This window comes from Python bivittatus, unplaced genomic scaffold (genome assembly GCF_059951505.1).
Source record: "Python bivittatus isolate LINGU-HERP-01145 unplaced genomic scaffold, Pbiv_v1 ctg000480_np1212, whole genome shotgun sequence".
In the NCBI taxonomy this organism is placed as follows: Eukaryota; Metazoa; Chordata; class Lepidosauria; order Squamata; family Pythonidae; genus Python; species Python bivittatus.
This window is the reverse complement of record NW_028277075.1, coordinates 53239228-53260908: the sequence shown is the minus strand read 5'-3', so window position 1 is coordinate 53260908 and position 21681 is coordinate 53239228. Positions and strand designations below refer to the sequence as shown.

Sequence of the window (21681 nt, the reverse complement as noted above, 5' to 3'; positions counted from 1 at the left end):
ATCCTACCTCCTATTTTCCCCACAACAACAACCCTGTGAGGTGGATTGCGCTGAGAGAGAGTGACTGGCTCAAAGTCACCCAGCCAACTTTCATGCCTAAGAGAGGTCTAGAACCCCCAGTCTCCTGGTTTCTAGGCCAGCACCTTCAACCACTACCCAAAGTGGCTCATATTGGAACTTTTAGCAAGTACTTCATACTTATTAGCAAATACCATTCTCCGGAATAAGGACATTAATTCTTCTAATGATTACGCCAAGTTATTGATGAACTTTCTTCCCCAATCTAATGCTTTCCATATCTATGTACATAACCTCCCATCATTTCTAGTCAGCAGCCTTTAGGAATTACTCAAATAGAAGTTAAGAACATCTGGAGTATACAAGATTAGAGAAGATTGATTTTGAATATTTGCATATTCTGGTTTGATATATGTAATTCTGTTATAGCATATATTTATTCAGGATTTGGTTGGTTGGTTGGTTGTCAGAGTTCTAAGGGATAATTCTAGACTAGGAGTTCCCAACCTGGGATGCCTGCACCCCAGGGAGTGCGAGATGGAATTTCAGGGGGTGCAACAATTTTATTCGCTGAGTAAAAAGCTTTTTTTCTTTTTAAGTTCAATTTGTTCACCTGCATTAGAAGTTAGACTTCTTCATCTTCAAATGTGATATTACTTTTGTAGGGGGTACGAACATTAATCAAACATTTTCTAGGGGTGTGGGCATAGAAAAGGATGGGAAACAGTGTTCTAGACTATTATTTTGTACGTATAACCTGGGAATAAAGATATGTAAGATGTAAGGAGATGGTGGTATTCCACTCTGGCAGAAACATAATGTGGAAGAGAGTCGGTACGTAGGAATACTCATTAAATTGAACTTTTCTCAAGGATACCAAGAGTTTTTTTTTCAAAATGTTTTAGAAATTTAAAAATTTAATTTAAATGTTTTAGAAATTTAAATTTAGAAAAATTTAAAAACAAAAAGATTTATTGCAGAGAAAAAAGTGTTCTAAAACACTGTAAGAGATGTTTCTTTACCTATATGACTTTTTTTCTAATTCTTAAGTGACTTTGATTCCCTGAATGAAGAAGATGCAGTCGAAAACAACCAGCGAGCATTTGATATTGCTGAACGAGAATTTGGAATTCCTCCTGTCACAACTGGGATAGAAATGGTGTCTGCTGGAGAGCCTGATAAACTCAGTATGGTCATGTATCTTTCGAAATTCTATGAGCTATTTAGGGGAACACCTCTGAGAGCAGTGGGTAAGTTCTGTTGCTTTTACTCTCAACAGAAATCAAGCTTTTGTTACTTTACATTCTCTTTGGCCTTAAACTTGAGCCCAAGGTTGTCTTGCAGTTGTAACTGCTTTGGAATGTTTAATTATATTTAGCTACGTTATCCTGGCGGAATATGGGGGGAATGCATAGTTTTATTCTAGAATGGTTTTGGAAATCCAGAAGATGCTATTCCTTTATTAGTTAATTGGTCATATAAGTTTCATGAAAGTTGCTGATTCTGCACTTGGTCTTCATATTTGTCCCAGTTTTACTACATTTTTTAATTGAGCACCAAGTCACTGATTGTAACTGGTTTTACTCAATTATGCATCTTACTTAGATAAACTCTGTTGAATGTGTTGTGATTTCTGTGTTAGCATTTGGCAGTGGTTGAGTGGTTGAAGGCTGTAAGTCCACCTTCCAACTTTTCAGAGGGTCACAAAAGGCATCTAATGATACTGTGACTCATTGGAAGACCCAAGCCCAAAATTTCTGGCCCTTTCATGTGGATTTTAAGGGTAGAAATAGAAGTGGTAAGCCTCTGGGAGGCAAATCACTTACACCCCCACCTATAAAACCACCTAAAATCCAAACAGTGGCCTGATATCCCACTTCTCAGGCTCATCCTGGGTCTTTCTTCCAGATTTTGTGAGAGGGACAATTCAAAGGGTCATCTCCTATACTAAGTGTTCAACTTTTTACAACTTCACATTTTTTGGGTAATTGTGGTGGGGAACAAAATGGAACTGGGAACAGAAGAGATCTGTGAGGCAAACCCCTTACGTTCTGAATTTTTAATGATTTTTTTTTAATGTACTGAAATTCAGCAGTTTTGTTACTAAATTTGGCAGTGACATTTTTAGGGTGCTGAGTGGGAGCAGCATGTGGCTTGACAGATGTCCATCTCTATTCTAAGTTGAGAGGACAGGATTGTGCTGTTTAGCTAGAAGAGTAATGTTGCTTTTTCAACATGTTTGTGTAATGAAAGACTTTATGAAGTTAGTTATAAATGTATTTTTATAGGAAAAAAATACTTGAAAGTATGAATGTCTTGCTTTTCATAATTTCTAAATTGATAGGTGATGTCTTAATTTAATTTATTTCTTTATGTTTGAATAGGTACTGTGGCCAAACAAAATGGAGAAAGAATTGATTCTTGTTCAACAAAATCATCCAACTTCGTCTTTAATAATTACATAAACTTGACATTTCCAAGGAAGAGAATACCAAAAGTAAAACTCTATATCTTTTTCCTTCCTCCCTTTTCTTCATATAAAGGAATCGATGCATGCATGCTATAGAATTATAGTATGATAGTAACCAGCAGGCTTATAAACTGACAGATACTCTGTAACTTGTGATAGTTAGAAACAGGACCATATTCAATGAAACTGTGAACAGAGTATGGCTTTCTCTATCATACTAAGTTTGTAAATTTCCCTGGACTATTTGGTTGCCATCTGTGGTCAGTATGAGATTGATCTTTGATCTCATAAGGCAAAATTATTCTTAGGACTATTGGAAAATGTCCTCCAATAAATTTACTCTCCCATTTGCAGATGTTAAATTGGCCTAATATTAAAGGAAAGTAATTTTCAAAAGAGAATCTACTTGTCGGTGACCAGTATACTCTGTTGATTTCTGAAAGTGATCACTACATTGTTTTTTGTTCCAGTTGAATGGCTCCAGAGATCTTAGCATGCATGTATCATTTTTAAATGATTGCTTGATTAAGCAAGAAAATATACAAAAATATTTGGTTAACAACTTCAGTAACTAGGAGCTAAAAACAGTGAATGCATTTTGTGCTTTTAAAGTTGTATCAACTGTGCCTTCTGAAGGCCATTAAATAAAGTTTGAGAGAGCCTTCCAAATACAAAACATATTTTTTTCTTATGCTAACCATTCTATAAATAATACCATCAAATCATGTGAATGTTAAGCTATCAACCAGTAGCCATATGCCCTTTTTAAGAAACAGCCTTTATTTATTCAGCCATGCAAACAAAGTTGATGTGTTTATTCAACTGAAGCCCAACAATCCAATTTGGCAGAAGTGGGAGAAAATGCTCTCCCTTCCAAAACAAGTTTCCAGCAGATTACTTTGCTAAAATATTGATATGGTGTATTTCAAGATGTTGCTTACTATAACTTTCCTGTTTGTCTTGCACATTAACATGAATTAGAAAGATATCTTGAATTTACTCCCTTCTACATTCTATACCAGTTTTCTTGACCTCAGCTACATGATCAAAATGTATTTTATATGTTATTAAATGCCTAACTGAACTGTGAATATTAAAACATTAAAAACATGCCCAGAAACTAAGCTTAAAAAGATCTATGGGTTAGATTTACAAGTCTGTAAAAGGAATTGTGCTTATACTGCTGTCCCATAGATAGTTCTTTCACTTGCTTTCCCTGCTCCACAGGGAACTGAGATCCCACAAATAGCTTGGCAGGGAGAAAATTAATAAAAACAATTTCCCCATTCCACTTTCTATTAGTAGTGAGAATTTCCACTGCAGCCTCTTCCAAGAGCAGAAGGGTAGTTCTGGTTCATGTGACCATTAGTAATGATTTTGACCTAGACAGAATAGTCTGATTCAAAAAACTTTAAGAACTTTTAAGACAGTTTTTAGATCTATACATCTGTCAGTGGTTTTGGAAAGGAGAGCTAAGAGTGGTTTTGTCCCTCATTTAGGAGATTACACATAGCTATAAAATAGTTCCAAAATAAATATATAGAACCATGTGACTTGCAAAATTAGCTAGAAACTCTTGAGTTTTGTCAGTACTGCCACTTACACTTGCATGAAACGTTATTGAACTGACATAATGTTGACGTATTCGTTGGATGCTTTCTACTTCTTCTAGAAGTATGTTTTCAAAGGTACTCTAAAGTTTTCTTCACTAATTCATATAACTGATAAGTTCTGTCTTTCTTACATAAGGAACACCTGATGATTTATCCAGGACCTGAACTAGGCAGCAGTATACACAATCTCCTGAATAGTGTCATCTTGAAATTTGTTATGCTGAGATCTTTAAGCTTCAGTACTTTATGCCTCTTTAGGCCCTGGCAGGCTTCCCAATTCATACTTTCCAGATTTTTGGATTTCAACTTCTATAGTCCCAAGCCAACACAGTCAACATATTCATGTTGGCCGAGGGATTGTGGAGGTCATCAGGAGGGAAAAGCCTAGTTTGTCAGTAACATTTAAGTAGTGTAAACTTCTAAAAGTATTGATTGTTATGAAAAACAGACTGTTATGATTGAGTGGCTCTTCTTATCTGAAATAATGCATGAGGACTCTGAATCAGGGGGACCTGATTCTCGTCTGACAGATTTCTGAGCTACTGTGAAATTGGAATTATGTGATTTTTGAGTTATTGTAATATATAAAGATAATAGATGATTCTGTACTTTTAATCCACAGTCCAAATGCATTGGTACGTTCAGTGGTTCAGAAGTGATTAATACTTTAGCATAACCTTTGTGATTTATTTGACTCATCAGGATATAATAATATTGGCGTCTGTCTATCTGTCTATCACATTTATACACCACTGCACTCCCAAGGAACTTTGCGATATTGGCTTCTTAGTTTAACAATTGCAGTAACATTGAGACTAGCAGATCAAAATTATGAACTTCAGGACAGCTTTGGCCTGCTCAACTATACCACCACTGTAAGACTGGTGGACCGCTAAAGCATTCAAAACTTCTCAGAGAAAGGCTGCAGTGCAAATGTTATAAAATCATCTGGTGAATAAAAATTCTGAACTTTATTATATATTATACAAAATCAACTTTCTACTGATATTCTGTTAGATCTTCTCAGTGATACACATACATTACAAAGATAAATATATATTTTTAAATAACATTCCATGTAATAAAGCTCTAACGTAGGATTTGCAAAGCTCGACTTCTGTAAAGTCAAGTTAAAAGCTTGCATGACCCAGCTCCAATGAAAAGGTTATAGTAGTGAAAAATTCAAAAGCAAAAAGAAAAAGTACAGGACAAGCATATTGCATTTGCACCAAAAGTAGAACATAGATGAGGATACCAAGAAACTCCATCCTTTGCTTGCCTTATCTTCTTGTGTTCTATCAGTTCAGGTAGTTGTTCTCAGGCCATGTATTTTCTGGTGTTTTAGCTGATTAATGAGAAAAATGCCTGTGCTGACATAATGCAAAGAAGAATGGCAAAAGACAAAGGGGTTTCTATTTCCATCAGTCATATGTGGCTTTCACATAAAAACCAGATTGCACCCATCCTATAGCATATGAATGGAATGGAGCAGAATGAACTAGTATAGTCTGATTTGGTCCATAGATAACAAAATTTGCTGAGGATAGGTAGGTGTTTGTGGAAAGGGAAAATTAACATTAGCTGACGTTTATAATAAATTAAAAGTGCCCTAAAATTAGCCCTCCAGTCAATTTGTAGAGGAAACACATGCATAATTAAACCTTAAATTACACCTAGTACATAATTTAATTACATTCTTTGTCCTTCTATTCATTTTATAATTAATTTGATTTTTTTTTAATGTATCATTGTTTTAACCAGTACCCTTCTATTAAATGGATACATTTTAGATACATTTACAGTTGTGAATAATTTTTCTAACTTGATTCCATTGCTTTTAGGTGGAAGAAAATGAGACCAGTAAAAGGCGACGTAAAAGTCTCATAAGTTTTGAAGAGGTTGGTAATAATTTTCATTATTACATTTGTTTTTAATAAGTAATAGAATTTGTTCTCCACTACAAAAAGTAGATATTAGGGAGTTCATATTCAGCTTTTTAACTGATTAAAATTGGCCATAACAAGCTAGGAGATAGATATAAAAATAAAATAGCATTATTTTACTTATTTACTTACTTATTTTATTATTTATTTACTTATTTATTGAAAGATTTAAACTGCCCAATAGTTGAAGCTATTAATAACTCCCATTTTGTTATCAATTAGACGTCTGCAGAAAAAAATAACATTGTTTTGAAACCTGCTTTGAACAAGCAGTACTTCACTTTAGCTTCTTTCAAGCAATACTAGCTTCTTCAGATCTGTTGTTACAAGTCTATATGGCTACTGCCACTGTCAGTGGAAGCCAAACCACTCTGAAGACTTGTAATGTGACAAGTGTCAAATATCAAGGATAGAGTTGACTTGATTGTTTCTTATGGGCCTTTCTGTGGCTTTAGATACTATCCTTCTGGATCACCAGTTCCATTCCCATCTCTCAAGTAGATTTCAAATTATGTTGCTTGGACATAGATCCTTAAAAGAGGAGGTATAAGAAATCCTTTACACTTCCATTCTGTTCCCAGTGCTTTTCAATACTCCTTGAAATACTGGAGATCTGCATCTGGATCATATCAATGTGCTCTTGACATCCAATTCTATTTCTCTGTGAACTTTTCAAGAAATTGAATGATTCCCCTGAATGCCTGCAATCTGTAGGGAGATAGATAAGGGATAATATATTGCAAGTGAACCAGAAAGTGCTCATTGTGAGGGGCAATAATTCCAAAGAAGCCATAGAACGGTATGTTTTAAACAGATTGCACTCTCCCAGAAGGAGTATTTAGATAGTTTAGGGGTGCTTCTGGACTCAGATCTATCTCTGGTTTCCCAGACCAGATTAAAGAAATGGCCAGGAGCACATTTTATCAGTTTTAGTAGATACACCAATTGGAAGATAATGATCTTAATATTATGTCACATGTACTGGTAACCTCCACGGTCTACACGGGTCTGCCTTTGTGTCTGTCTGAAAATTTTACTTGGGACAAAACTTGGCAGTCAGGTTGGTCTCAGGAAGACCGTGAGCAGTCCGTATTAAGCCTGACCTTAAAGTACAGTTCTGGGTGCTCATTTATTTGTGCACAAAATACAAAGTGCTGATTAAAGCCAAAGCCCTACAACAGCTCGGGTCCAGACTAATTGAGAGAAGACCAATTTCTATATGAATCGTCATGGTTACTGAGATCATGTGAGGTCTGCTTAATGTTGCAGTAAGCTCATCTGATGGTTACTTGGGATTGCGCCTTCTCTGTTGCTGCCCTGACTCTTTGGAACACAACTCCCGAGCATAACGCCTTTAGTAGCTTTTTAAAAGGCTCTTTAGAAACACCTATTTGTACAGGATTTTAATTGCTGATTTTAACTGTTAGCTTTACTCCTTCTACTTGTTTTACTTGTTTTTAATGTCTCAATGTTTAGTTTATTTTTTATTGTAAACCACAAAGAAACTTTGGTCGTCAAGTTAAAGAAATACATAAAATAAATGGATGATCTTCCTCCGGTAATGCCTTGTGTTAAAGGAGACAAAAGCAAAGCCATTCCTCCAGTAGCTTCCCACACACACATTTCTTCGGAGCAACACACCTTGTATCAACCATTCACCATTCTGTATAAACTAATGGCTTAAAAAACAGTGTTATCCCTCTCATCTTCTCTTTTATTTATTATCTTGCCTGATCCCAAGAACTCAATGCTTGCATTACTTTTTTGTGTCTAATAGAGGCATTGTTCTGATGTGGATTACAGAACACTTTTCAACTTCACAAATGCAATGAAGAAAATAAATGGCAGTCCCTAAAGTTGTGGAATATATAAATATGCTTCCTCCCCCTCTCCCATCTGCTTGTTTATAGTCTTCAAACCGTTTAAATCAAGAAAGGAATTCTAATAATCAACCAGGGGATTTGAAAGAAGCAATACATCGAAACAAAGTGAAGTCAATGGCAACGCAGCTCTTAGCCAAGTTTGAAGAAAATGCACCCAGTGTTTCACTAAGGAGACAGGTGAGTGAGTGAGTGGGTGAGTGAGTGAGCAAGAAACAAAGAGGAGAAGGTGGAACAACTGCAGGGCAAAGCCCAGACCACCTGGTTAGCTCGCAGTTAAGAAATGGGCATAAGACTACATTGACAGTATTACCAAAAAGAAATAGAGATGATGTGGAGATGCTGAATTCTTCCTGCCTCTCTCCTCCGGGTCCTACAGAACGTGGAAGAATAAAAGTACATGCAGTAAGGTGGAGTGAGCATCTAAGACACATATCTTGTAGGATGAGGAATTCCCTCATAGTATCAGGCAGTTAACAAAATCTGGACTCCTAGTACCCTGTTTATAGCATTTAAGCCTGCCCTGGAAGTCCTATGCTTGATTGTATATAGCTCCTGTGGTGCTGCTGTCTACATGCACTGGATCTGCTCCTTGTAACCTTGACTTGTTTTTGGATCTTCCCTGTGCATCTCTTCTGCTTGATACAGTAAATGAATCTACTGTCTTACCTAATTTGATCAGTTTTGCTTTGACTGGTACTAGACTTTCCCTTTGACCCAGAAGTGCTTTGTTATTGTTCTGCTCCCTGTACAATTAGTAAAACTCATATTTGGAAATAGAGGCAAATCTTTCTGATGGATAACCAGCTGTTTTGAGCTATTTGCATATAGGCCCTCTGAATATATGTGCATGACATTACTATGTAGGTTTTGAGTATTAGGAGAAAGATCCTAAAACTTGATTCTGCTTCCAACCAGCATTTCAGGGAATACTGATATTGATCAGATCTCAAAAACCAGGATTCTGGGTAATGCAGTTCGGTGTTAGCTTCACAATCTTCACATGTATAGGAAATACAAATTCCTAGACAGATAGGCAGATAATATACATGCTGGTGGCATTATAAATGTTCCAGAAAGAAAGCATTTCCAATTCCTATCTTTGTACTTTTTGTATAATGATGAAAATGCAGCATAGACATTTGCTCCTAGTGGGAGATACACAAGATTCCTTTCAGATACTAGATAGTGTGACATAACTGTATGATACTTTTTCTCCCTATTACTGAATTTTTTTTGAAATAATGTCTGATGACATGGGATTAGGCTGTCTTAGTATGTAACATGGTTTAATAGATCAATATAACAGCTTTATATTCCCGTGCTTCTTAAGATAGCTAGCAATGTTGTGGTTAAGATTACAAGGCAGTAAAAGTTATGTTACACATTTTTATGGCTACTTAAATAGATAGATTTTCTAGGAACATTGTACTCCAGGAAAGTTGCTGCATAACTATGTACAAATATTTCTAGTGTAGGATTCAGAAGACAAAATTCTGAACCAGCTTATCTTTTTTGGACAGAACCCTAGAGTGATATCCAGCATAAAAACCTTATTTGAAACATCCTACATAAATTTAATGTATATAAAATATATAAAATAATTCATTACATTCATTTTTATTCATATGGCTGTTGAACTGGAAATGAAAGATACTCAGAAAAGAGGAACTTTTTTTTGATCCCTACATATCACCACCTAATTGACAGGGGACATTCTCAACTGAACCACATGTAAAATATGTGGATATGTAATGTCGCACTTTCATATTCCAAATTAAAATTGTAAATAAATTGTTTACATTTCTGTCCTCTCCACCCCCAATGCCAATCTCCATAATTTCTCAGGATAATTTACAACTGTGTGACCTTGGGCCAGTCATTCTCTCTCAGACCTAGGAAGGAGGGAATGGCAAACACTTCTAAAATCTTGCCAAGAAAACTGCAGGGACTTGTCCAGGCAGTCACCAGGAGTCAACAATGACTCAAAAGCACGCGTGCGCTCACACACACACACACACACACACACAATTACAAAGTTACCAATAGGTTAAGCACTGGCAGAAAAGTGATGACCAAATCAAGGTGACTGAGATTCATTACTGATTATTTAAGTTTAAGACTTCCTTTTTCTTCAAACTATTTAGATTAATTTTTATGTTGCCACACCAGTTTAAAAGATAAAACTGATCACATATATTCTCTGTAATTAACATATGCTTGCCTGGTTATTTTACCATGCATAGCAATCTAAGATAATTTGAAAATTGAGATAGTGAAAAGCTACCAGTGATATGCTCAGTTGTAACTGTAGTTTGCTATTCAAAAGGACTAATGAGTATTGTGCTTTCTACATTCTGAAAGATTTATTTTTCAAGTGAAGAAAATGTACTGATTACTCCAACAATAAATATTGGTTGCATATGGAAGAGAGAAGTCATAAGATTTAAAGCAGGGTTGGTTTGACTGCAGAATTGGTGATGGTATTCCTAATGGCCATCAATGTGAAAAATCTTAAGAGTCAGTGCTTATAGTGTGCAGTTTACAAATATTAACTTCTCTCTTTAGAATTTTTTAATATTATGTTTCCTGAGTTTAGATATTTGAGTGGCTTCTAACTCAGGAGACTCATGCAACAGGGCAGGTTTTCAGTCTGTTTAGGCTTTTGTTTAGCTTTCAGTATGAAGACTATACAAACTGGGAGCTATACAGAAAACCAATGGGTTCAATTTATGGTTTGCTCAGCTGACTCAACTATCTTCTTCATAAGTCCAAGAGGTTAGTAGCATACAAGCATATTTAGCATGCTCCCTACAAAAAATATTGTTTAAAGCAAAACATTTAATATTGCACGTGAATGCTTTGAGAACAAATTTGCTTCCAGTTTGTAAATGATTTCCTACCTACTAATTGAACCTTTATTCCATTGGCCTTCATATTGACATGAATAGAGGCTTGGGGGAATTATTGTAATTGGGACTGGAGTAGAGAAGAAAGGTTAAGCTTGTCCTTCCCATTGCCCTAAATGACACTGTATAAATGTTAAACATAACTAGCAATCTTATTTGCATCCACCTGATTTATTTTAGAGGATGTTATTACATTTGCAACTGAATAAGCAGAAATGATACCTTCACAAATTTTAAAATGTTACTGCTGGTGGCACTTCTCAAAATTTCTTTCTTCTTCACACTAGCTTTTGGTTCTAATTCTAAAATGTTTTTTTCTCGGGCTATTCCCTACTTTTTTAATTTAAGGAGCCAGTAAATAGACCAGGTTTGCTTCTTTCTTCTGAATCTCCCATAAACCCTCGCTTTGCTAAACCCAAGGAGACAACCGATAATCTGCCATCTCCACCAAAGCAACAGGTAGGCATTCTTTAGAAAAAAATCCTTGATTGCTAGAGAGCATGGTGGATGATGCCAGCAACAAGTCCATTAATGCATTCAAAAACAGTAGAGACCCATTTTAACACAATGTGAAATATACTGAAGAAGTGATATAGTGGGCAGCAAGGCTTAGCTCCTACTAAAATTCTGCACCACTTTTCCCTATCCCAGGTGAATCACAGAAAAAGAAAAATGATTTCAAGGATCACCTTAGCATAGAATTGGGCAATGGAAATCTAATTTGTAATAATCAGATGTATGCTGTTTGCTAGACCATTGGGTAGTGGGAATTTTTGTTCCAAATAAGTAACTTTCCTTGTGTTTATGAGATGCCTGTTTGCATGGATACACTCTGATTACTTTAGCTAATTTAAGTGCAGGGTTTTTTTGTTGGAAGAGAGGCCACCGGTTTCATTGGCAGTGTTTCCCAGTTTCAGGCCATAGCTAGGACAGACTGCACTGTCAGGAAACCCTTGCAGCCTTTGCCTGATGAACAACCAGTGGCCAAGCCTTTGAGATGCATAGAACCAAGTGAGCTGAAGTCTAGACTCTCTGAAGCGCTTGCATCTTCCTGCCCTGCTGCCCTTGCACTCTCTGGTGTGCTTCAGCGCCTTCAGGATGTGGAGGAAAAAGTTAATCAGGTGACATTGTCTCCTCTGTTTCCTCTTCTCTTTCCTTTCTGGTTACTTCCTCTGCTACTAGAACTCACTCAACCATGGTTTATCTTTAGGACAGTTGTGAACCATGGAGTCCTAGCTGTTCTAACCACAAAACGTATTTTTGTTCCTTTCACAGATGCCTCATCATTTCACAATTTATTTACTACATTGCACACACCTTAGATTGGTTAAAGAACATGGTAACATTTGGGGAAAATTGACTAGAAAGTTTCCTTCCTTCTATCTCAGGGTGGCAAGAGCTGTAAGCTATGAAGCAAAACTGCTTATCAAAATCTCCATTACTTCTTAAGTCTTGCATGAATATTTGTTAATTTTATTTATCGAGCAGAAATTTAGCTCATATTTTTCTAACCAACCGCCTTCAAGGCATCTGAAACCCAGGCTATAGAAACTGGGGATGCAGCCATGATATCTGAGAGAGAGCTCTGTATACATAGTTCCTAGAATGTGATCCCTGACAAAAATAAACATTTTTAGTCCATTACAGTTTTTAAAATGAAGGGCAGCATAGCTGAACAACTGGTGCGACGCAAGAAAAAAATGCACATTGGGGGGAAGTCAGGCACAAAGCTTCCCATAAAGATTCCCATGTGATTTTTTTTATCTTTAAATCTCCCAGATAACTTCATGTATATACAACAGTGCTTTTTGTTTTTGTGCTTTCTTTCTCTTTGTTACTTAATCTTCTTTTCTCCAAACTGCTGCTTTTTATACTATTGTTTCTACTTTTTCTCCCTAACTCAAACTTATGTTCTTTCCTTGCTCTTCTTCCTTGCCACAGAAAAAAGCTCAGTCCATAGCAAATAGAGAATTTCATAAAAAGAGCATTAAAGAGAAAGCGGCTCATCTGGCCTCCATGTTTGGTTGTGTTGACATCCCCAAGGTGAATAAATACTGTGCTTGGTTTGCAAATACAGAGAATGCAAACTTGGTGAGGAACTGTGTTGGTGCTAACGCATGGCATAACACTTTGCTTCATTTAATTAAATGTGATTTTTAAAAAAGAAATAAGTGGGAATTAGAACATAGTCAACCACAAAGTGATAAGGGCCAAGCTTTTGATATGTTTGTGTTAGATAATGGCTGTAAATTTTTTTTCTTCTGGCTGTAATAGAATTTTCTTCAGTAATTTAGTGCATGTGCCATAATTTTAACATGCATTTGCAGGTAAATAATCTGGGACTATTTTTCATCTTTCTGCTCTACACAGAATCCACTTCTTACTAAAGGTCTCTCCCATTCTCAGCTCCCATCTCCCGCTTGTCTGCCATCTCATGATTCAACTGCTTCCTCTTCATCTATAGACTCTGCTTCTTCTGCTATTCTTTCTGAAAAGGTATTCTTTAACAGGTTTCCATCTCAGCTTCATATTGTCACTAAAAAAAAAGCCTATGCAATACTGACTTTCACTAACATTGCACAGAACAGTGTGTGTGTGCTACATTTCATTTGAAAAAAGGCTAAAGTAATGGGTATTTCAGCCTTTTAAAACCCCACCAGAACTTTAATTTGGCTTATCCCTTTTAATAAACTATTTTAAAGCTTGTCATTAAGATGGAAATCATATAACTTTTCTCTCTATAAACAGTGGGAGAAAGATGATTGTATGTTGGCTGTGCAGATAAGTTCATGCTTACCAGATAAACTGGACAATCTGTGCCTTCAGGGCCACGCAGGTTCCCAATTACTTATTTACAGTCCCCAGGTCTTTCTCTGATAGCAGTTGCCAGAAATTAGTAGCACAGATGATTATGATTGTGAAGTACCATGAACACAAAAATACTATGAGAACACACATTTTTTTAATAACAAAAATCCTCCGGGGGCGGGGGGGACAGTGATGTCCCTGCCTTAGCCACTTTGCAGTCCTGTTCTATCTTCATTTAGACAGCCCTGCTTTTAAATCCTAATTTTAATTGTTCTGACAAAGTACTTGTAAATCATTTTATGTATTTGTGGATTCTTAGAAGCAGCCTTGCATACCTGGAAATATGTATTCTGATGAGAATTATATGGTCTTCTCAATTTTAAAGTAGGATTCTGTTTTCTGCTGCTTCTATAGCTTATAGCACTTTTAGATGTAGCTACATCTAAAGGAAGGAAACAGTGCAGGTGAAAGCATTTGCAATTCAATCAGTTGGCATTTGCAAGTGAAAAGAAGAATACATTCTAAGCTTAATGTGTATCACCACATCACCTTCAGTAGCTCTGCACCAAAAGCTGCAGTAGTTCGCATTCTTCTCCAAAATAAGCTAGATTTTCCAATTCCACTTTGAAAAAGCTGTATAGTAGACTGAGGCAGGTAAGGAGCTGTGGCCCACCAGTGACTTCGCTATACACATAGAGGCTCTTCCCACTCTACAACTCTTAAATGTTCTCTTATTAAATCAGTAAAAAGTTAGATATGCCCACTGAATGAATTCACACATTGTAGCAAGCCATAATGTGGTTTGTTCATTTTGGGCTTAACATGATACAAGAACATAGTGCTTTGAAAACCATGGTTTCATACATACAAGCATATGCACCACATGATTCATTTTCAGGAATGCAAAACAGAAAAGGAGTAAGAAATAGTAACCCAAGAAAGGGAAATGCAGATAAATCTAGTTTACACCAATACCATTTAGTGTACTGCTCCCTACTTTTCAATCTTTGAAAATCATCCTAGTTTCCATAATGTCCAAACCCTGTTTCATACATTAATCTTCTCACAGCATTCATTCTAAGGAAAAAACAAGATCTAACCATGGCTTTCTTAGTCTGCCCCTTCCTCTCAATCCATTCGCTTTTCCTTCATTTATGGATCCCCATTAATTCTCTCTATATTACCAAATTACCTCTATGTATTTCTTTTGTGCCGCTCACTCATGACTGCATTCAGTCCACATTCATTGAGTGCCCATTTATTTTTGACCCAATCTCTTCTTATTTTACCATATAATTTCTTAGGTACCCCATTCTCACTGCATTCAGATTAGTTTGATGTTTCTCCTGACATACTCTATTCTAACTTCATGTAACAAAACAGGCAGAAGCACTCTTATACCAGCCATTTGGTGGTGGTGGTGGTGGTGGTGGTGGTGGTGGTGGTGGTGGTGGTGGTGGTGGTGATGATGATGATGATGATGATGATGATTGCACAGTTTAGATTGTAAATATTTTAAAGAAACCTGTCTAAGAAATATAAAACTGAATAATATTCAAAGTAAAAACTATAAGTTACATAAAATTATTATATTTACAAGTGTAATGGAAGGCATGTGCAAGAAGGATACTGGAATGGAGGATCAAGGTTATCAGGAGGGAGGGGGAGCATTCCTGAGCAAGTGCTTTCTCAGCCCGCAGCAGGACCGTGAGAAAGTGAAGAAACTGAGACTGGCCCCTCCCTAGAGTCTCACGGGGTATAGCCACTAGTTGCCTTAGCATAGGTTTAGTCTGGTGAGATTCTGTCTATTAGGTGCAAGCTAATAAAGGAACTATACTGGACTGGACTGCCTCGTTGTCATTCTTGGGCTGGGCCTGACACAAGACTATGTAGACTTTTTACAAGACTATCCCAATTTTGACAAGTCTCTTAATTTGAACTTCAACTGCTTGCATCCTTCTTAATAAAGATTATGTCCATCATTTTAAGATGAAGAAGTATGTTGTTTCATTAGCTGCCATCATAATTGATGACTGGTAATTCAAAGCATTGATATGAATTGGGTCAGCAGGACACAATTTGCTTCAAAGAATAGAAAACAGGTGCTATTAACTATTAACTACTCTTTCTTTAGAATGCATGTCTTTTGAAAATATGCTTAGGCACATTCAGCAGAAATGCCTCCCTTTACATGACACTTCTTGCATTTTTATTTGGTATAATAATTGTAAATGTTTGCATTATGTTAACAAGACAAATTATTAAAAGTCTTCATTTTTGAGAAGTCAAAGGGATATGTGTTGAAAACTGTAATATTATTACTATAATTATTTTAATATTTTACTTTAATTCTGCCAAAGATAACTTGCTATCTAGCAAGTTGCGCAGAATTAAATGCAGCCCCATCTTAATTCTTTGGCCTTTTGTGTCGGGAAAAATCAGTCTCTGTGTATCCATAAACACACAACTCATCTGTTCAAGATATTCATACAACCTTAGATTAAAAAAAAAATGTGGCAAACTGTCAAGATATGGTATGATACAAATTTTAGATTTAGATAGAGATTTAGATTTAAATACAGATTTAGCTTTTAAATAAATATTTAGCTTTTATGTAATAAGGGAAAAGGTTAAGAGTAGTGAGATTGGCATTTTGTAAGTTCTTTTTTTTTTTTAACTTTAAGCTTGTTCAGCTCTGCTTTGCTATGTTTCTTTGTTTTAATTTTCCTTAAACTGTAATTTTGAAAGCGAGATCTCTTCATTTTCCATCTTTTCTCTTTCCTCTCCCATTCTTTATGCCTTGTTAAATATTAGATGACAGTAGGGAAGGTGTCACACGGAATAGATGCTGTAGCACAAGTCCTTGTCAATCTGTACAAGAATGATCACAAGCCCAGTCTGTTGTCTCCATCTTTGCAATTGGTAAGGCTTAAACCCACATGTAATTATGTGCAAATCATTATAATGAAGAGTGATAATGTTAAGGTCTTATCCATTAAATGTATCAGTTTTCCAGACACTACCACAATAAAATTGTAGAACATAGAGATGGTGCACGCTATCACTGATGATTCTTTGCTTATAGTTGCTATTAAATATAGTTTTTATGCCACTAATATCCTGTAGTAGGATCCCAAGGCATGGCTTTTCAGCCAAATTTATTTGGATCTTTAAAAATAAAATAAAAGCTGCTATTCAGAATGTAGTGAAGGCAGCTATACTGTCTGGGATTAACCCCTGCATACATTTCAAAGGCCTTATTAAATAATAAGCCTCACTAATTAACATTGGAGTTGGGGTGTAAGGCACTGCCTTGCAATCAACTCTTTCTCAGATTTATTAATGTTATATTGACTTCCAAAGGATATAGAGGATGGAGCTGTTGCTGCTTTTTTCTCTACCACCACCACTAGTTCTTCTCTTTCTCCTCCTCCTCCTCCTGCTGCTGTTGCTGCTGCTCAAAACTCTCAGGTTGCAAACAAAAATACAGTTGAATAGTCAGAACAACAAAAATGTTATATTGTATATATTGCTTAGGATCTGGGGCAGGCCAATCATTGTAGAATTGTGCAGAAATTATACCCCAATCCAAAGTCTCCTTTAAACTACAGAACCTAATCACTCTGATCTATTTTTATATACTATTAATTCTAAAAAATAATTTCAAGCTTTAAACAGCTTGAAGTCTAAGGCTACTTATATGCCATACTTTTTTTGCCTTTGTAAATTTATTTCACTGTGTATCATAATCTGAAGTACAGTACAAAGTGTTCATTGTCCAACATTACTATTTATTCAATAAAACTTATTATTGTTGCTTTCAGCATGCACATTGACCATAGATTCAGTTTGGGTCCAGGTTTGGTGCTTTGGAGACTAGTCCAGTTTGTATCAGAAGTTGTCTGCTTCAGCTCAGGACCCAGTGCAAAGCAAGAATCATATCTCCTATGGATTAACATGGGGAAACACTATAGCTCTCTTTATATTTCAATAAAGAGAGCCAGTCTGGTGTAGTGGTTAAGGCATCAGACTAGAAACCGGGAGATCGTGAGTTCTAGCTGGGTGGCCCTAGGCCAGTCAGTCTTTCAGCCCTAGGAAGAAGGCGGCAAGGGCAAACCACTTCTGAAAAACCATGCCAAGAAAACTGCAGGGACTTGTCCAGGCAATCGCCAGGAGTCAAAAACTGACTCAAAGGCACCAAAAAAAAAAAAGAAAGAAAGAAAGGGAAAGAAAGGGGAAAAAAAACCAACCCAAGGAATTTGGACCTACAGTTCTACCTTTTAAAAAGTACAGTATCTGTAACTCCCCTGTTCAAGAAAGGGCTACACAATTTTCAAGACACAATGGAAATAAACCTTACCAGATTTCACAGGGAGGCTCAAGCATTTGTGTGCAACTAGGGCCTTTTTGAAGTTGGGAAGAAAGAGAATTAGTTAAATATTTAATTGATGAAAACTGATGATATTGTGAAACCTGAAAAATTGAGGGTTGTTATTGTTCTTGGATGTAATTAAATAACATTTACTGTGAAGAACATCAGTCCAACAAGTATTCTGATTTGGGTATGGTTACTAAAATCACAAAATAGTTAATGTTCATTTATCACAGTTATTTTGATTTGGTTCCTAAAATCCTCCAATGTCTATTTGGACTAAACTAATATTTTTCAGCGGGGATTCAGTGTCCTCTTTTTAGTAGATCCCTGTTTTTATAGGTCAAGAAATCCTCCAAAGTATTGCATTTGGAAAGTTCCTTATAATAAGAAGAGAATTTCTCATTTACTTAATTGTTTAATTCCACTTTTCTGCAGAGAGTGTGTAAAGTTGGCATGCTTGGTGTTGGTGCCATAATTCACACAATGGAAGAAATATATTCTGTGTAATGTGGTAGAGATAGTAAGATTAGCATGCTTTGCGAGTTGGAATATACTGAGACAACTGACTGAAGGTAGTGGTTTCTGTGCATACGTGGAAGTTGTGTTGGCCGTGTGAAGTGAAGCACTGTAGCCTCTCTATTGAGCCAGTCAGAAACAAAGCTCTGCAGCATTTTGCAGAGCTGATCTGAGGAGATGCTACACTTGAAGTTTTGTATGGTCTTATTCTCCCCATTCTATCATTTTGGAGAGGAGTGAAAACAATATAACATTTTTTATAGATACAGTGTTTGCTTTTCCAAAGCACATCAAAGTTCTGAATTATTCATAATTTCCCAATTATGTTGAGTCACTTTATATGGATCGTGCCCTAGATGTAGCCTAAGTAACCCAAAGTAATTCAGAATTTGCCCACAACTATACCATAACATTTAATATATTCCTTTTGTATATATAAATGTATTCATATGTGCGTATTTCAGATTTCAAAAATCTGTGCTTGCAGTCACAGAAAATACTTTTTTTCTGTTAAATATCTGTATCCCACTTTTCTACCAAGAATACAATGGTTTCTTTTTAGATTATACAAATCATCTGCCTTTTAACAAAAGGCTTTCAAAGCAAATATTCATAAAAACAAATTTGAATGGGTGGAACCAGCATTTGTACATATATGTTCAGTTTGTACAGGTACGCAGAATATAATGTTCCATATTAAAATGACTTACATTGCATTGAATGAAATATGAAAAACACCATTAAGAGTTGCTCCCTAACTCTAATCCAACACATTAAGACTACTGGAAGTAGTCCTTTTTAGTTGTAATGCATAAACAGGCATAAACATAAATATGCCTGTTTATACATTACAAATCCATAACAAATCCATTCCAAATCCATTTTCCAATATGTCTGTTTCTATAAACATATTGAAAAATCTAAAGATTAGTTAGCCATTTTATATACTGTATGTTCCCAACTTTAGGCTGGCCTATGGCAGTTAACAATAGAACCAATAAATAGCAATCAGGATCAAAAATGAATTTTAAAAACCTCAAAATACTAATAAAGCCACCTAACATCATGAACAAGCATCATAAACTTAAAACATCAAAACAATAAGCCAGGAAATAGCGGAATATACATAAAAAATACATGGCATCAGCAATTAAAATCTGCCAGCAAATTACTGTGGAGGGAAAACAGGAAAATAAAAGTATGTTTTAAGATTTTTCTTGCAACATGACAATGAGGCTGATTAGACTGGTTGTAGGAGTTAATTCCAGTGTTTTTGGCTTTTCTGCTGTCAAGGCCTTAGCCCTAGCCCTAGCTGACTCCAAGTGGGCTTTTTGGGCAGCTCACAGCACGTATCATGGAAAGCCTGCAGAACCTTTTAGCCATGAGAGCTACTGGATGACTCTTCCCTTCGTTTGGCAGCAGTCTAAGCATAGCCAACTAAACACATATTTTGCTATGATATTGTACTATTTTAAATGTGTATTCCCAGGATGCAGAAGGTGGCTAACAGGGAAGAAAATACAAAATGACATAAAACAGCTCTGATTAAAAATACATAAGTAACAAAAATCATTATCAACCAGATCAAAAGGAAACTCTTCGTTTTCCTCCTTAAAGAACTTCTTGGTGGTGCAATTAATCAAGCAGTTATAGGAACATTATATAGATATTATCAATATATTTTAATTTTTTTAGCAGGCGTCTTTGAAAAGAGAATTTCCTCAGACAATAGGTGGGAGTGATATCTGCTATTTCTGTAAGAAAAGAGTTTATGTCATGGAACGTTTGAGCGCAGAAGGCCACTTCTTCCACCGAGAATGCTTCAAATGTGTCATATGTGCGACAACTCTCCGCCTAGCAACCTATACCTTTGATGCAGAAGAAGGTAATGTAGGTCTAAAATCTATTGGTGCCAGTATGACGTACACTAAGCATATGTTTCTACTGTTCATAGATAATAAGATTAAACGAAAAGGTGATGGAGGGTTTGATATGAAACCAAGCAAGGATACCATCTTCATTATCAAAAACAAAAATACCATGTATGGGATTTTAGCCACTTTTGCCGAGGCTTGAGTATCCCAAGATAAGACCATTCAAGTTGGTAGAATAAGGAAATAAACTTCATGTAAAGAATTTTTCTTTAATAAAAGCACTGCTTTAAAAATGTTGTAAACAAACTCACCTAAAGTCACTTAAATTTGAATGTATACCACCTTTACATTCCCCCATTCCATCTGTCAGATCTACTAATTGGCAGATTGCATGGGGGAGGGGAGGGGAGGGGAGGGGGAAAGCAAAACCTGATGCCATTCCTTTTATTTTTTAGGTAATTTTTACTGCAAGCTTCATTTTGCACAATGTAAAAAAAAGAATATGCACAGAAAGAAGAGAGCCGAGATAAAGGTATATATATTTCTACTAGTTTGCAAAAGTATGACAGAGGGTGGGAAGGTTATAAGGAGACAAATTCTAGCTCATTGGAAGTAGTACATAAGAAGGAAATAAACCTCACCCTGTTAGTCTAACAGAGACTTCTTTGGCATTTGAATCACATGGGAGTGATCACTGGATATCCAAGAATGAAAACAAAGGTGTGCATTGTTTTTGCTCTGTAAAGTTAGTTGGCTTCTAACACGTTGACCCTGTACCTTTTAATAGATCTACTTTTAAAATAGGATACATAACCTTTTCTCAGTAGGGGCCATATTCCTTTGGAAGTAGCTGTTATGGGCAGTGTGCTGATTGGGATGAAGAGTTAAAACAAGCAGTAGGAAGGGCCAGAGCTAAAGGTGGTGGGCCACCCAATTCCTTTTTTCTGCCTCAGACCTTCCTTCCCACGCAGCACACTGCTGGGGAAAAGATGTTGTCACTCTTAGCAGAAATTGAACTGACTACTTTCAAAGAGGCTGTGAGCCACCCTAGCTTTAAAACATTTATATCAAAGTATATCTTTCTGTGATAAACAGAAGGGAAGTTGCTGGGAATATGTAAGAATTGCAAATGATTATTCTTTGGACTTCAAAGTGCAAATGAGATTTCTGATGTTCTATTAGTTTAACTAGCTCAACTGCATTATTTTCCTAGCCTATTTATATCAAAATACATTCTTACTTCTTTTCAATCTGAAAAAGGTGTACCTTTTATCA

The 21681-nt window shown here is 36.2% G+C and overlaps 1 protein-coding gene across 16 annotated transcripts in view; it reads left to right on the top strand.

Moving 5' to 3' along the window:
* LOC103058722 (F-actin-monooxygenase MICAL2) overlaps positions 1–21681 on the top strand; it is an 86143-nt gene that overhangs the window by 57019 nt on the left and 7443 nt on the right. For 3 of the 16 annotated variants that reach the window (XM_088145917.1, XM_088145910.1, XM_088145908.1), the window contains 11 exons: positions 1069–1268; positions 2403–2515; positions 5943–5999; positions 7955–8104; positions 11182–11292; positions 11745–11954; positions 12775–12876; positions 13204–13329; positions 16456–16563; positions 20228–20417; positions 20862–20938. In XM_088145917.1, the coding sequence (XP_088002043.1) occupies positions 1069–1268; positions 2403–2515; positions 5943–5999; positions 7955–8104; positions 11182–11292; positions 11745–11954; positions 12775–12876; positions 13204–13329; positions 16456–16563; positions 20228–20417; positions 20862–20938 (1444 nt within the window). Of the gene's footprint in view, positions 1–1068; positions 1269–2402; positions 2516–5942; positions 6000–7954; positions 8105–11181; positions 11293–11744; positions 11955–12774; positions 12925–13203; positions 13330–16455; positions 16564–20227; positions 20418–20861; positions 20939–21681 lie in introns of all 16 variants that reach the window. The other 13 variants (XM_088145911.1, XM_088145907.1, XM_088145916.1 and 10 more) reach the window with 13 other exon arrangements.